The sequence below is a fragment of the Pezoporus wallicus genome, unplaced genomic scaffold (genome assembly GCF_028554395.1).
Source record: "Pezoporus wallicus isolate ANWC-B61680 ecotype Strahan unplaced genomic scaffold, APGP_CSIRO_Pwel_v1 contig_6464, whole genome shotgun sequence".
Classification (NCBI taxonomy): domain Eukaryota; kingdom Metazoa; phylum Chordata; class Aves; order Psittaciformes; family Psittacidae; genus Pezoporus; species Pezoporus wallicus.
The window spans coordinates 6,520,291-6,537,045 of record NW_026642130.1 but is presented as its reverse complement, the minus strand read 5'-3'; the positions used below and the strand labels follow the sequence as shown (position 1 = coordinate 6,537,045).

Below are 16,755 nucleotides of genomic sequence, written 5' to 3'. Positions count from 1 at the left end.
TTTGATTGGATATTAGGAAAAAATTCTTCACTGAAAGGGTTGTCAAATATTGGAACTGGCTGCCCAGGGAAGTGTTTGAGTCACCATCCCTGGAGGTGTTTAGAAGAGGTGTAGAATGCTCTGACAACACCACCCAAGTCTTGGAAGGCAGACACAGGGACTGTGAGAATGAAGACCTTGGACCCACTGTAGGAGAGGATCTGGTTCGAGACCATCTTAAGAACTGGACCTGATGAAATCCATCTGCAGGTACTGAAGGAGCTGGCAAATGAAGTTGCTGAACCACTGTCCATCATATTTGAGAAATCATGGCAGTCAGGTGAAGTTCCCAATGACTGGAAAAAGGGAAATATAACCCCCATTTTCAAGAAGGAGGAAATGGATAACCCAGGGAATTACAGACCAGTCAGTCTCACCTCTGTGTCTGGCAAATCTTGGAGCAGATTCTCCTGGAAGGCATGCTAAGGTACATGAAAAACAACAAGGTGCTTGGTGACAGCCAGCATGGCTTCACTAAGGGGAAATCCTGCCTGACCAATTTGGTGACCTTCTGTGATGGGGCTACAGGGGTAGAGCAGTTGATGTCATCTACCTGGACTTGTGCAAAGCGTTCAGCACTGTTCCACACGACATCCTTGTCTCTAAATTGGAGAGACATCAATTTGATGGATGGACCACTTGGTGGATAAAGAACTGGCCAGATGGCCGCATGCAAAGAGTTGTGGTCGATGGCGGAGTGTCCAGCTGGAGACCAGTAACGAGTGGTGTCCCTCAGGGATTGGTGTTGGGACCGGTCTTGTTCAACATCTTTGTAGGTGACATGGACAGTGGGATTGAGTGCGCCCTCTTCAGGTTTGCCGATGACACCAAGCTGTGTGGTTCGGTTGATACGCTGGAGGGAAGGAATGCCATCCAGAGGGACCTTGACACACTTGTGAGGTGGGCTGATGCCAACCTCATGAAGTTTAACCATGCCAAGTGCAAGGTCCTACACCTGGGTCGGAGCAATCCCAGGCACAGCTACAGGTTGGACAGAGAAGAGATTCAGAGCAGCCGTGTGGAGAAGGACTTGGGGGTGTTGGTTGATGAGAAAATGAGCATGAGCCGGCTTCAGTGTGCACTTGCAGCCCAGAGAGCCAACCGTATCCTGGGCTGCATCAAAAGGAGCGTGACCAGCAGGTCGAAGGAGGTGATCCTGCCCCTCTGCTCTGCTCTTGTGAGACCTCACCTGGAGTATTGTGTGCAGTTCTGGTGTCCTCAACATAAAAAGGACATGGAACTGTTGGAACAAGTCCAGAGAAGGGCCACGGGGATGATCAGGGGACTGGAGCACCTCCCATATGAAGATAGGCTGAGGAAGTTGGGGCTGTTCAGCCTGGAGAAGAGAAGGCTGCATGGAGACCTCATAGCAGCCTTCCATTATCTGAGGGGGGCCTATAGGGATGCTGGGGAGGGACTCTTCATTAGGGACTGTAGAGATAGTACAAGGGGTAATGGGTTCAAAGTTCAACAGGGAAAGTTTAGACTGGATATAAGGAGGAAGTTCTTTACTGTAAGGGCGGTAAGGCACTGGAATGGGTTGCCCAGGAAAGCTGTGAATGCTCCATCCCTGGTGGTGTTCAAGGCCAGGTTGGACAGAGCCTTGGGTGACATGGTTTAGTGTGAGGTGTCCCTGCCCACAGCAGGGGGGTTGGAACTAGGTGATCTTAAGGTCCTTTCCAACCCTAACTATTCTATGATTCTGTCTGGTACTTGGCGACATGGTTTAGTGGTTGGACTTGATGATCTTAAAGATCTTTTCCAAACTATATGATTCTATATCTCTATGATGTCTTAAGAAAATTAATTAAATAGCTTTTTCCAAGGCTAATTTCTTAAGCCCCTCAGAACAGTCAAGAAGAAAACAAAAAAGGCAAAAACCAGCAATCCATTAATGTGATTTTAAACAACATGTGAATTATCTGGTGAGCAGATCAGTATGACACTGTACAGCTTTATTTTAAATAACGGCTTTCCTACAAATAGATTTAAATAATGTATAAGAAACTGGAGGGTGCATGTCTGTAAGCAACTAACTGTGGTGTAAGGATTTTATAATGTGAATAAATGAAGATACTCATATAGCTGTTTAACCTAGAAGGGGAAAAATTAAGAGACTGAGGAGAGAAAAAAATAGTGTTTTCGGGTACTGAAGAGATTAAAAATGAGCACATTTCTCAAAAGAGAAGCAAATGGCACAGCTTGAAATGAATGGTTTTCTGCTGTTAATACTGAGGTGGTACGGAAAGAGCAAGAAGGGAGGCATTGAATGAGATGAGTAAAGCAGTAGGAAGATCAAGCCTACTGATGGAATCCTAAGAGTGGAGAATTGTGGAAGCCAGCAAGGTAATTTCTGCATGTGCTCTTTTCAGTCCTCGGCTGTATTTTCTGCTGAATCGGATGATTTGTCATATCATGAGTACATAAATAACACATAAACCAGGGGATAGTGACTGCACAAGGGTCAGGTGAGATGACGGTTCTTGGTGCACATGAAGCAACAGACCAGGGGACACATGTCCTGCATGCATGGAAAGTCTGATGTCTGCAGCCTGGCAGGGCCATAGACAGCAGGGATGCAGGGACTGCTCTGAAGGCAGAGGAAGGTATGCGAGGGGATGTGTGTAAAACCACACGTGAGTCTGTAGCATACAAGGACTGCAAAACCAGGAGTCAGTCATGAGGAGATGTCCTTGAAGTTTCAAGTTCAGGAGGTTGGATGGGCTTGGTAGGCCCATAGCCAAGATAAGCATGGAATCACCAAGACTAGAGGGAGCAGTGGAGGAGAGGGAAGGAAAACCTTTGCTTGGCATGAAGCCAGCTCCCATTAAGTCTCCACCTACAGCTTCAAACAGGGGAATCAAATGCAAAGCTTGCCTAATGGAAAGAGATCAATGTGATTATTCTTTAAATCAGTTCTCTCCCCGCTGGCCCCTGAGCAGAGCCAGCGTTAAAGGCAGCTGAGGAGCCCCAGTAGCACTAGTGGCAGTGGAGTGACAGCAACACCAGAGATGATACAACACATGGAAAGGCCCTAGGGCAGAGAGGTAAAGCAGGTGTCATTATTTCCTGTCCTGGAAGGTTACGAAGATTCGACTTTATTCATTTTTAAACCAATTTTGTTAATCTGGTGCAAATCCTTGTGTGAACATATTAGGAGCTGACTTGCGATAGAACAAAATGATGGAAACCTGCCTTGCAGAGACTTAAGGAGCTTAGACTACTTAGTTTATCACGTACAAGGTGAAGAGGTGACTATTATTTTCTGCAAGTCCATATGTGAAAGAGAGAGATTTGGTAGCAGACATCTTTATAATCCCAACAGGAAAAAAAAACTGCTTACTTTCTCATGGGTGGGAGCTGAAGCAAAACAGAGACTAGAAAACAGGTCTACAGTATTGCAGTGAGGGAATGAACCAGAGGAATAAATTTCCCAGAGGGATGGAGGGACTTGATGGACACATATCAGGAAGCCTTGAAGGCATCATCATCTTTTCTTCAGCCCCAGGGGCAAGTTAGGCTTGTAAGAGGGTTGCTCCACTGTACAGCCCATGTAAAACCCACATTAGATGTCTGTGTTAGGTGGACAGAGACTTGTTTCCACCTACTTTATGGTTCATTGATTTTTTAAACCAAATGACCCTCAAGACAAGAGTGGGTTTTTTTAAGCTCCACTTGCACCTATATCCAGTAGATTTGCAGCCTTTGGCTTTCAGCAGATGAAGTGAAACTGGCCATTCGTGGTTTCCCAGTGACAGATGCAGGGTGGGAGAAAGAAAGATCAGTTCTGTCATCATAAAGCATAACTGGAGAATAATGAAAGTGGGTGAAAAACAGGGTCTGGGGGACCTGAGGTCCCAATAGTGATATTCATCCAGAAAAAGGATGATTGTTTCTGTAATTGGACGCTTTCTCCAGTGTTCCTATAGACATTGGTCCTCAGCCACACCAGCTTGCAGGATATGTGAAGGATGTGACCCCTCCTTTCCAAAAATGTATTGGAATGATCAGAAAGTCACTGGGAGGAGCACATCTGTTTTGGGAACTGTGGTCTGCCAGGTACTTCTGCCAGTGCCAGGGAAGGCAGCGTAGCCACTCACCGTCCATCTTGAGCCACTTCAACTGTCCACAGATGTTCCTGGTGCTAAGTCAGATTGGATGGTGTGAGACAATACATACTGAGTGACAAGTATAATTTGTATCTTAGAAGCCAAGGTGCTAGAAAGGAACATTAGGTCAGTTCTCAGCATTATTGCTTTCCCTTTTCTAACCAATTATAACCAATTTCTTAACCAGCTTTTAATAAGACATCAAGAATTAAATAATCAAGCCCCAAATTATTGCTGTAGATGAGTTAGCAAAATGTGACCCAAAAGCAGTGTACAAAACTGTATTATGCAAGATTTTTGCATATCTGCTAGTATAGACCAAGTGCTGCCCTAAGTGTTGTGGGCAAATGCAGGAGATGCAGCATATGCTGCCTTCCTTGGAGGAGGCGCTTGTGCATTCAGAATGCGTCTGCAGGCTCAGGTTTGGTACTAAGTGTTAAGAATCAGACCAATAGAGGTGTGTCGTGTTGATTGCTCCCAGCACCGTGTTGTTTAATCTTGTTATATTTCTCCCCTTTGATCAGTTGTTGTAGATGAATTTAATTTCTAGGTAACTAATTCAGAGCATTGTACAAGGCAGTTCTCCATGCTCATTAGAAGGGACTTGCCTAATTTTATTTTTTTTTAGTTAAAGTTTGCCTCCTTCTTGCTTTTGCCTCAGTTTTATGAGTGTGTTAATTACTTTCAGTTCTATTACTTGGAAACTCATTAATGTGTCTTCATTAAGAACATTATTCTTGTGCTGTTTCAACCATTTATATTGTCCCCAGGTTTGGGCAGTGAAAACTTGAAGGACATGTTATAAAGGGAAAAATCCCTTGTTGCTAAATCATTTTTTACAGATGGGTTCGTGGCCATGGATTCATTTCATGTTTGCATATTGCATATCACTAATATTAAGATCAAAAAGCCTGAATGGGTGACGAGGGCTTCTGTTCTTGCAGTCAACAATTCTGAATAATCACTATGCAGGAAACTCCTATTTGACTGAATGTGCCATTACATGGAAATATAGAAGCCTAAAAATCATGTTATTTTGTGCTGTCTCCCAGACTCATTTTAGAGCAGCTATTTGGATCCCTGCCACATTATCTTTAAAGAAAAAAAATTGACGTCTGTGCTTGTGACATTGTCTAAAATGAATCTTCATCCGTGGATTATTAACTGCACATCCCTTATGGTCAATGGCTTAATTAAATCAGATACTGATGACCTTAAAACTAATTTAGCACTTTCATGCCTACTCTTTTCTGTTTGCTTTATGTCAAATATGGATGCAACGGTGAAATCTTATTCCAGCATTAATGTTTGCAGCATCCTGCAATGAAGCACAGTAGTTTGATTTGCACAATGAAAATTAAATGGAAGCAGCTCATTCTGGCACAAAATGTACATCACTGGCCAGTTAACCAGAGGAAAAAGAGCTATTGCGTTGCATTATGTGCAGGTGAGATGTGTTCCACAAGCTGAACAACTGAAGAACATTAACATTTGCCTGCCTGCAGTCTCTATTGGATATCACTGTACTGATTTGCAAGAATAATCTCATTGTATACTCATTAAAAGAAATAATTAGTGGAAGACATCTTAACAAAGATGTCCTGAGTTTCTTTGGCTTGGCCTATAATGAGATTTGAGAGGCATATACAGAAAACAGAAGCAGCTTTTTCTGGGCTTTTCTCAATGTTTTAAAAGGTTAGAAAAAGCATTAATTACACTGTTTACTGAGTGCTTGAATTTGTAGGATGTTAAAAAATACATTTCCACCTCTGCTTTTCTTCTGCTTGTCAAGCTGCCTTTCTGTTGTATCGCAGCCTGCTTTCTTTACCTGTCTATCTTGCCCAGCATTGTGTCATCTCAGCTCATTCCAACTGCTGTTCTCCTAGGTACGATACAATAACCAACCAGTGGGAGACCATCGCTCCCCTGCCAAAGGCCGTCCATTCAGCTGCCGCGACTGTCTGTGGTGGGAAGATCTACGTCTTCGGTGGGGTGAATGAAGCCAGCCGAGCTGCAGGGGTCTTGCAGTCCTACATCCCTCAGACTAATTCATGGAGTTTCATAGAGTCTCCCATGATCGGTAAGGAATGCGTGGTGTGAGAGTAAACCTGTAGTACAACAGAGATCTCTGTGCTACAGGCATTTTAATGCCTTTGCAGAAAGCAAATGAGTTGGGGGGTAGGGGAAGATACGTTTATGACATATTGGCAGGAATGCATGGTATATTATACCAGAGAGGCAATTATCTGGATCTTTACTGAAGGCAACTGTCACTCATTAATACAGCTAGTTATCAGCTAGAAGTGATGAGTTCAAATTAGAGGAAAAAGGAATGCAGTTATTGGGTATGGACAATTAGTAATTTTAGATCAAAAAAAATTGCGAAGTGCAGTGAAACTTCATCCTGGTGTCATGTGTTGCTCCATGCAGTTTAACAGCACCATCAGTTAATGGGTTATTACTCATGGTTTGTTAAGATGCCGCCTGCCCTGTGGGAAGTAGCAGTCATTCTTAACTGGGATTTATCAATGGTGTCCACAGGAATACAAGCTTCAGAGGCTGAAATCTCCAAGACACGTAAATTATTAGAACTGTGTTTGTACATTATGATGCCCCCAAGGTCACTGAAAATTTTACTGAACAAAGAGCAAGACAAGAGGCCAAATTTTCCAATGTACCAGCCAGTGTCAGCGGTGCAGACTTCCTTCCAAAATGAGGATATGGCTCATAAGTTTGTACCTTACTTGCTTTCTGTTATGATTTGCACCGTGAGCGTTTAGGTTGCTTTTGGAAATGTGGTTTAGTGTTCAGCATCACAAGGACATCACTGCAGAGTAACAGCCAACCTGGGCCACCCACTCTGCGCTGGGTGGCTGTGGGCAGCCTTCGGTCTGACTATACTTGGCTGCCAAAGAAACAGCACTCATACAGTCAAAGAGAAGCTGTTTTGGGGTGGCTTGCTTTGCAGTGAGCAGGGACATCTTCAACTAGACCGGGTTGCTCAAAGCCTCATCCAGCCTGAACTTGGACATTTCCAGGCATGAAGTATCTACAACCTGTCCGGGCAACCTGTTCTGGAGAGGGTGTAGATGCCTCATGCTTGTTTCACCACCCTAAATCTGTTAGTCACATTGAAACTGTGACATGAGGTTTTTAAAAAATCATGGTCTCATTATTGAGCCTGGTAGAGCCGTAGGAGTGGCAAGTAAGAAGTTATAGAAGCACAGTTATGAGGTATTCAGGTAAGGTCTGAGAATATTCAGAAAGCTAAACCAAGCTGTTCTTTTTATTGTAGCTTGTTAAAATTATTTTGACTCTCTTGTTGGGGTTCCCTAGTAGGTCAGGTCATGAGGAGCTGGCACAGTCATGGTGTATCCTCCCCTATGCAGAGGGTGCTGCTGTTTTTCAGCTCCCTTGCTGCTGTTTGTGTCCAGCCTAACATAACATGACATGCATATGATGCAGCATGAAGCACCCAGCAGGAGGGCGTTAACCAGCAAAAGTTATGTTTATGTAGTACAGCAATGCAAACAACCTTATTGCCTGGCTTTTTCTATCACGTGGCTACAGCTTCTGCTGCTCATTTAATCCACTGACGGACAGTATGAGGTTTTCTGGACTCACAGCTTATTGCAAAAATGAATGCATTATGCAAAGAGGTATTCCTTTTCCTCACGAAAATAGTGCAAGTGCCACAGGAGCTAAGAAATCATTCCCTGGGCTTGTTATTCTGCCTAGCAGGCATCAACACCAAGCATGCTTGGAAAAAATGATCCAAACCATTCAGAGTTGGGTTCATCACCGGTTTTAATAAAGGGGTGCTATTATTTCCTAACAAAAATACATGACACCGATGAAGTTAAAGGATGGTATTCATGTTTTCTTGGTGTAATCAAAGTTAATTAGTTAAGCTGAAGGCATAAAATACATGATAAAACAAGGAGTTGCTGTGTCTTTGCCGGGAAATGTACAATGTCAGTTTATTTGCAAATAAAGTGAAATAACACAGACCCTGAAAATGGCACCCCGTGGAGAATGTCTGGGAAACTGCACTGATGTGATGCATGATCTTCACTAAAAGGCAGTAGGAATATTGAGATGATATACTTTGATTTCTTCATCTCCACAAGAACCATATTGTCACCTGCATTTGTAAAGTATACCCTAGAAGTGGATGCTACACCAAGTATGGTACAGTCTAAACCCAACAAGGGAGTAGAAGGACCCTTGGAGTGCTTTTTGCAAAATGGAGCTGAGATGAATTGTGGGATGATCACTGCTGGGGTGCCTTTGACATCCTCAGAACTTTTTTGTGTTGATTTGTGAATTCTTGAGGTATCTCTCTGAGCTAAGGCAACTGAGCTATCCTGCGGTGAGTTGTGCTGTTTAAGGTCACCCCAGATATCAGTGAAATCCGTTTGACCTCAGATAGGACAACAGGTTATTTGAGAACACTGCAAGCACGTTCAGATGTGCAACAGTAAGAGCAGATATTGAAAGTAGCCAAGGTCTCTGGAGGTTTTTAGACCAACAGTACCAGTCTCAAGTCACTGGTATTTTATGATAGCGAGTTGAACACAATATAGCACACATTTGAACCCAACAGGCCCATCTCTTCCAAAGCGTTGTGTGCCAAACTTGCCCAAGGCAACACTGGCATCAACCATGGCAAGGGGGAAGGTAATTTTTTTGGCTAATCTCAATGGAGGTGAAGCAGGCTGGATACTGATATCCTACCTGTGCAGAGAAGATACGAAGTAGGGACCAATAGCAAGTCCATGCAGCTCAGCCTCTGCTCTCGTCTGCCTGGATTTCTTCTAGGAATAAGCAGTGAATTCACTCCATTTATTCTTTAGCCCTTAACGGCCAGGAAGTGTTGGGACATGGATGCTTGCGTACAGTAGGTATGACACTAGGCTCACCAATTCGCTGCACATGGATGTTGTGGTAGCCTTTGGGTAGGTGTTAATTATACACATCTGTGTTTGAAGAGGAGAGGGTCTTTCTCAGTTTCCCATCCTTTGCCCCACATCTGTCCTCCCCAGCTGTGGAGGGATAGATGTTGGTGCATCAGTGCAGCCCACAGATTGATGTTACTGGAGTAATGTAGCTTCCCAGGGCTTCCACACTGCATATTCTTGGTAAATCACATCACACATCACTTTCGTGTTTTGAGCTCTAAGAAGTTTGCTGCTGTGAAGCCAAAGTCCTACAATAGTAAATGAACCCAGGCTACCTACTTGCAGCTCCTGCCTTTCCATATCTTGCCAGGCTGCCCTGTATCACTCTGCTAAAAATATTCCATGCCCATCTTCCTGAGGCTTGTCTTATTTAACAAGATGGCTATAGACATGCTGAAGTCAGTGGCTGTTACTAAGCCTAATTATCTAGTCACTGCCTTTTAGTTCACTTTGTGCCTTCATGCCAGGACACTAAAATATACCTTTTTTTGACACTCTGTACAGTCAGTGTCTGTACTGGTGGAATTACAAGTTTTTATTAATGTTTCTGGATTGCGCAAAAACCAGTGTTTTGTCATCACCACTATTAAATTTTAAAATCTGGTGAGAACTATGGGAACACAGAGGTCAAAGATCTATGAGCATTTTAGATTTCCAATCAAGTATCTAGTTCCTCACCATGCCATTTACTTCTGCAGTAATATGTGGGACAATCACAGAGCTGAGAATGTAAGAAATATCTGGAAAACAGCATTAGTAGCATCCGTGCATATTTACTGCACTGTCCTGTAGCTTAGTTTGGTTAAAATGCATAATCATTCCCATTAACTTATTTTTGGAATTTACAAGAAAAATCAGACACATGTCCTGCCCTTTTCCCCAAGGCCAATAGTTTTGTACCTGTGTGTGGGTTTGGCCACCTCTCACTTATTAACTCTCAAAGCAATGAAGGTTTCATCTCATCCTACAGTGTATTTTTCTTGCCATGACTAGTTCTTGGTGTTTATCCCACTAGTAAGCTTGAATATTACTTTCCTTTGTCTCACCCATTTCTCCTCTGTATATGCCGTATGCACCGTTCAGAATGTTTTTTTCCACTCCTTGATGTGTTCCCACTGCACATACTTTCTCTGCCTTGCTACCTCCCCTTCATCTGTGTGGCCGTGCTTTGTCCAGCTCTCTTCAGTTCATCAACATTTGTCTCATAATTTGATGCTGAAACTGCCCCACAGTGGCAGGTGGAGCTTTCTGTTTTGGTACTGGTGATCCCACCACACATACATGAAATGCAGCATTTGTAAGTGAGGATACTGAACTTCAGGGTCCAGGAGGAAAGTTTGCTCAAGGGTCATTGAGGAAACCACAGGGCCCTGCAACCTGTTGTATAATTACAAGAAATCAGCCAAGAGGAGACACCGTGCCAGAGGGCTGACATCCGAGACCCTCCTGTTAACTGCAGTAGCTGCACTTTAGCCTCATGAGCTATGTTAAGGATCAGACCACGATCTCCTGACTGCCACCAGACGTTATCTTATCCATTGCTATGCCATTCTTGAGCTTATCTGCATAGTATTCAGAGAGGAGAAGAGGCACTTACTATTAAAAGCAGATTTATTGTATATTAACTAGCCTCTGTTCTCCAATCTGCTTCATCATTTGCATCAACCTCCCCACTGGCCACCTGCGCTTACAGAGAGACCCTTCAGTTGGAGTTATGTCTGGATTGGTGGCATGCCTGCATTTTTTCCTCATGATAAAAATGGTAAAAGACTAGCTTGGTTTTAATAACCTTTCCCATATGAAGTGCTGCTGCCATTCAGTGTAATGCCACTTCAGTCTCTGACCGAGTGCTTCACTGGGAGGCAACATAATATCTTTAAGCAATCATGGGTGGGAAAGCAGGACTGTGCTACTTGACCATATAATGTACTGAGAGATAGGAGAGCCACGAAACACATCACAGACAGTACACTGTCATTACTAAGTGAGGAGCACACTGGTAGGTTAAATCATCAACCCCATGTGAAGTACACCTCTGGCTCAAGGATTGTCATTGAGCGCATACCCCTTCCTGCAATGACTTGTCACTGGAGTAGAAATACTTGCATATTTTCCGCTAGCAACAGGAAAGAAGAGTGATTTTATTATGTTATCCACTTAGAGAGAAGAGTACCTTTTATCTATTATTTCCTTTACATTTATTCTGCCTTTTAATCTCAAGAGTGCTTGCTGTCCCGGACAAATCCCATTTAAGATTTTCCAGCTTAAAATGGATTACTGTATCTGACAGCCCCGACACTTGGATTTTGGAGGGGAAAGGAGGCTGCTTCTCTGTTTCTATGCTGCTTCTCCCCTCTTTTCTTTCCCTCTGGCAGGGAAGTAGTCATTTGAAATAACCAGTGTCCCTGGTATATCTCACCATCAGCCGCTGACCCATAGACGCTCACATGTACACCCAGTAGCATTGACCAAAAAACCCAACCAGAACATGCTTTTGTAAAATTAGGCTCCCCAGCCACCCGCTTTATGCTATGAGCATGGTGAGGACTTAGAGCAGCAACAGAAGTTGCAGTCTCCTGAGCATTTGCAGGAGGCTTCCAAGCCCTGGGATGGACAACAGCAAGGGAAGAGTGTGGGTAGCACCTAAAATGAAGTGAGGTTGAAGACTGAAGGTGGTCATCCACACCTGGGTAGAAGGGATGATGGCTTGAGTTTTCCACACTCCTTGTATGCATGAACAGTTCCTGCCTCCATGGTAACAAAACAAAAATAAAACCCACTGTCTTCTCTCTACCTGTCTCTTGAGGGTGTCCCTTGTGTCCTTCTGCCATATCTTCATCAGGATCAGGAGACTGCTGTGAGTGTCTCCCTTCCTGAAACAAGCGGCAGGGATTTCTCTGTTTCTCTATCACAGGCTTATTTTATACCAATTTATGAAATGGTAGCTAAAGACAAAAGCAGTAAAAAGACAACAGATAGGTGATGTATTGAAAAATTGATGATAACCAAAAACGTTTGACTCTTAAAAAATAAGAAAAAGAATATTAGAGTGTCTGCCTATTTGAAAAGAAAGAAAAAAAAAAAAAGTCACTATAAAAATAACCAAGGGGTTTCCCTCTCTAACAAAAAGGAATGTGTAGTCAGTGATTCAGTCTCCTGAGAAGTCGCTGTTTCTGCCTTAGGGAGCCCCAAATAATTTCCCGGTGGGATTAGGGAGCCGAGTTCTGATTTTTTTATACAAGAGTTTCATTCTCCTGCAAAACACTGCAAGTCGAAGGAAAAAACCCAGGAAGATATGATAATTAAATATGGAAAATTTCTGATGAGCGTCTTAACTGGAAAAAATGTCACATATGCAAGTCTGATTTGGAAAGGATGTGAGCCGGGTTGTTAGGACAGATAAGTCTTTCTGATGAATTATAGTGGCTTAGTGGCACTGAGAAGAAACTGAATACTCCTTGTTCTATTTTCTGGATGAATTAGTTTCTTCCCATCTGTTCCCAGGGATCAGTGACATTTTCCTAATACATCCGTGGTTTTTTGACATATGCCTGTAGATACTCAGCTCAATAGGAGGCCAACTTTAACCCATAACATGTTTTGTCTGGTTTCATGCCAGCTGCTGCACCCCTGTTATGTCCCCCTGTGTACACACTGACATGGGGTGAGATGAACTGGACCAGACCACCCCATGGCTGTGCTGGAACAGAAGCAAACACCACAAAACCGTAATTTCCCTTCTAGTTTAATCACTTCAAACCTCAGTTAAGGAAATTACCTCTCTTCTGGAGACATTCATCAGCTTTTGCTTGACTTCTGACAAATTAAATCCCTCATAAAATATTTAATGGAATAAGGTGGTTTTACAAGAACCTCAGGGTTACAAGACCAGTGATGCAAGAAGTAAGCAAATGCCAAAAGTGAAGCTGCAGGGGCTGGTTTAAACCCTTCTCTTTCTGTGTTCATAAAAGGACACAGTCATAGTGTTACAGATCTGGGACGAACATACAGACCCCTTTGACATCAGGTAGAGGCCCTTATCGGAGATGTAAGAGCATAATAAAGCTGGTATTGCACCTCCTCTCAAGCTTGCTGCCCAGCTCCCTGCACATAGGAGGAAGGCTGCAGTGGCTGAGGCCGTCAGCACTGTGTCCAGGATGGTTCTACACTGGAGATGCAAACCCAACCTTTTCTGAGCATATAAAAATGCAGATTTTGGAAAGGCTTTACCTTATATCTATGTATGGAAAATTTTTCTGTGCCCCCTGACACCAGGATAGCCACCCAGGAAACATCATCTTCACACCAGAGGGCTTAGGCTCTTGCTTCTTAGAGAACTGGTGCGAGGCTTATTTTAACTCCAATAAAGAAATGTATTTTGCCGTCTTTTGTTCCAGACACTGCTGATTGGTTTCACTGAAGTGTTGATTAAAAAACCTGTATTGCATCAAGACAGACACCATCATGAGAAATTTCAGCCCAACTGGCTCATATTTAATCATGTGCATATGGCATGCTAATGGCATACGGGACAAGTCAACTAATTAAATTAGACTTATTTTATTCAATAATTTATGGTTAAGTTTTACCAATATTTCTAATAATGCCACAGCTAACACGAGAGTTTTCAAGCGTCCTTGGAACCTCTGACTGAACTTGATTTAAGATAAGGGACTTCTGTAATTTCAAACTCCAGCATCGCAGAGTTTATTGCTAAAATACAGGACTGCTTGGAGGTACGCACACATCTGAAAATAAAAGTGCAGATGAATTTACGAGACAGATGAAGGCAAAAAGAATTGGGTCTCAGAAAACCTTCTGGATTATGTGGGTGATCTTCCCACAAGCAAAAGCAGAATACTAAGGAGAACCAACTATTGGGTGGTATTAAGCGGACCTCTGCGTTGTGGGTTTCTACTGTACTTAGCTGCTGCATAGGCATGGGAAGCATCTCAGTTAAAATTTGCAGCAGTTCTAAATTCTGAAGCAACTTGACATCTTAATTTTGTATGTAAGAGTGGAGCTTTCACATTAGGCTTCAGGAGAGGATAATTGTGCTTTCCCAGTTCAGAGGGAGGTGCATACTGGGGGGATGAAGGACTGATGAACTTTAAAAGTGCCTTTGAGAACTTGGAGAGAGGAGAACAAAACCAGGAAAGGTTTCCTCATTTTTCTTTCCTTAGCCTTGGAGGTTTAGAGAAACGTGACTTATCTATAAATAAGGGGAATGTATAAAAAGAAACAGGCTCCAAACCTGAGCCTAAAACTGATCTGAGTGTTGCTTTCCATTGACAGATAACAAATATGCTCCTGCAGTCACTCTCAATGGGTTCATCTTTATTCTTGGAGGAGCGTATGCACGAGCAACCACCATCTATGACCCAGAGAAAGGCAATATTAAAGCAGGTCCCAACATGAACCACTCCAGGCAGTTCTGCAGGTGAGAAAAACCATTAAAACTGAATTACCGGTGCCTTTAACATTTTCTGCTCATAAATAAGGTAATACAACCTAATAGTGAAGGGGAGAGGGGAAGGGAGGTGTGGATCATCTGGGGGCTTTCCTCATCTCTTTTTTGTACATGTTCAGGGTACAGCATTTCCCAGAGTGCACATCCAGGACCCTACTATGGTTCATGTGTCTCTTCAAGTTCAGGAGTGATGGATCGCAGGGAGGGACATGTGTTGGGCTCCTTCAGTAACTACAAGAACACTGTCTTCCTCGTTTGCCTTTGTAACCAGAGGATGATAAATACCTGCTGTAGGAGAGACCATTATAATGTGGAACATGGTTTTGCTAAAAATCACCTAAACGATCCTTGAAAGAAAAAAAACACTGAGTAAGCACCACACAGTGATATTAGTTATTCTTATTTATTACATTCTTTCAAAAGCTTTTGGGGCTTGCTTCCCCAATCCCGGTCACAGGTTTAAGAAACTGCCCAAATTGGCTGACAAAAATAAAACCTAGCCCCCACTGCAAGTACTGGCAGAACTTAAAGGCCTTTTAAAAAGTACTCATGGCTGTTAACGGGCAATCAGACAGGCTTGTTTCAGGCTTTATACAGCACCAGCCCCTCTCAGAGCAGATCCCATACTGAGGGCTGGCTGAGCTATCTGTTCCACAGGGAAAAGCCATTGCTGGTCCACAAACTGCTGGAGGCGCTGGGTGAGGGTTTGTTACTAAAACCTGATGCAACGAGTCTCAGGGCACTGAGCAAAACCAGGACAGAGGGGTTGTGCCAGGCATGTGCCCAGGTAAAACACTGATAGCATTAGGAGAAACGGCAGATGGGGCAGCAGCTGGGCCCACAGCATACCCACATCTCCCAGTCATTCAGCCCACAGCAATGCTACTTCCCCAGCGGTGTCCCTAGCCCCCATCCCATGGTTGAAATTCACCTCCATGTTTTACCTTGTGGCATTTAACTGTTCATTTTGGTGCAATGAGAAAATTCCTTTTAAGAAAGCATGCTCCGGTTTTGTCTTCTTCCTGGGTTGAGTTTTTTCCCTGTTTTTTCTTTTTTTTTTCCTCCGTTTCTTTTGTTAGTTTAAGGAGCGCCCTCTCTTGGCTGCTGCAGCTGATTTTATTGTAAAGCAGAGTGGTCCAGGCAGCCGGCATCATGTGCTTAGATGCTGCACTAAGGATAAGTCTTCCTTGTCCCTCTGCTGTAGCAGGAGGTGAAGCCTGCAGTGCTCAGTGAGGTGCTAATGGCTTTTTTCTCCTGAAAACCAGAAATAAAGGGTACAATGCAGTTCAGGATCAGAGACCTAAGCAGTAAAATGGAATGTGAGGGACTTGTACTTTTGATACATTGCTGTGCCTTCCCAAGGAGAGGGTTGAGCAGCTCTTAGAACATCTCTGTTTTGTAAAATGTAACAAAAATCTGCTAATGAAGTATCTGGAATGCACTGTAAAAGAAATTGCAAGGGTGATTTCAAGCAGGAGCTGTTGGCTGAGCATCTCACATGAAAGCTCCCCAGGGTTCCTAATGTGAAGGGATACTTTGCTCTTCACCCTGCAGAAGAGAACCAGTGGGAGACCTTGTGATGGACCAAGGAGACTAACCAGTGATCTAAATACTAGCTGTTGCTGTGGCGCTATAATAAACTGGTTTTGCTTAAGTAGAGTATGACACCTGTCACTAAACTTTCCAATGACGTTTTTTTCTGAAGCCTAAAGCAATAGAGTGGAAACTTACATTGATAGTGGGGTAACTACTGAAAAAAGGAATAGTTCGTACATCCCAATTGGATGCCCGAAAAGGCACAATTTCAAAAATTGTTAAATGTGCTGGGAAACAGTCAGGAAAAAATATTTCAGCCCAAAAGAGATGTAATACTTATGACAAAATATGAATCAATTTGAATGGAAATAGGAAGGATGGGAGCTTAGCAGTAACAAATAGGTTAGAAACTGGCTACTGCTACAGGAGCCTGGGGGAACCAGTGAAGTATTAAGGGCTCATAGGAGTAAAAAGAAAGGCACTTTATACCTTTGGGGATTAAATTTGTGATCTTAATCAGTTATAAAACCACTGCTGATGAGGCAGCAAAGTGTAACACAGCCTAGTCCACTGGCTACTTCTGATCTGTATTTGGAAGGGAGGAAGGTGGTTTTGTTCCATGTTCTGCTGTGAGAGTCCA

The 16,755-nt window shown here is 43.2% G+C and overlaps 1 protein-coding gene across 3 annotated transcripts in view; it reads left to right on the top strand.

Annotated features, from left to right (window-relative positions):
* The window catches only part of KLHL29 (kelch like family member 29), a 403,205-nt gene that overhangs the window by 374,719 nt on the left and 11,731 nt on the right, over positions 1–16,755 (top strand). For all 3 annotated transcript variants that reach the window (XM_057427613.1, XM_057427614.1, XM_057427611.1), the window contains 2 exons: positions 6,035–6,228; positions 14,405–14,549. In XM_057427613.1, the coding sequence (XP_057283596.1) occupies positions 6,035–6,228; positions 14,405–14,549 (339 nt within the window). The remainder of the gene's footprint in view (positions 1–6,034; positions 6,229–14,404; positions 14,550–16,755) is intronic.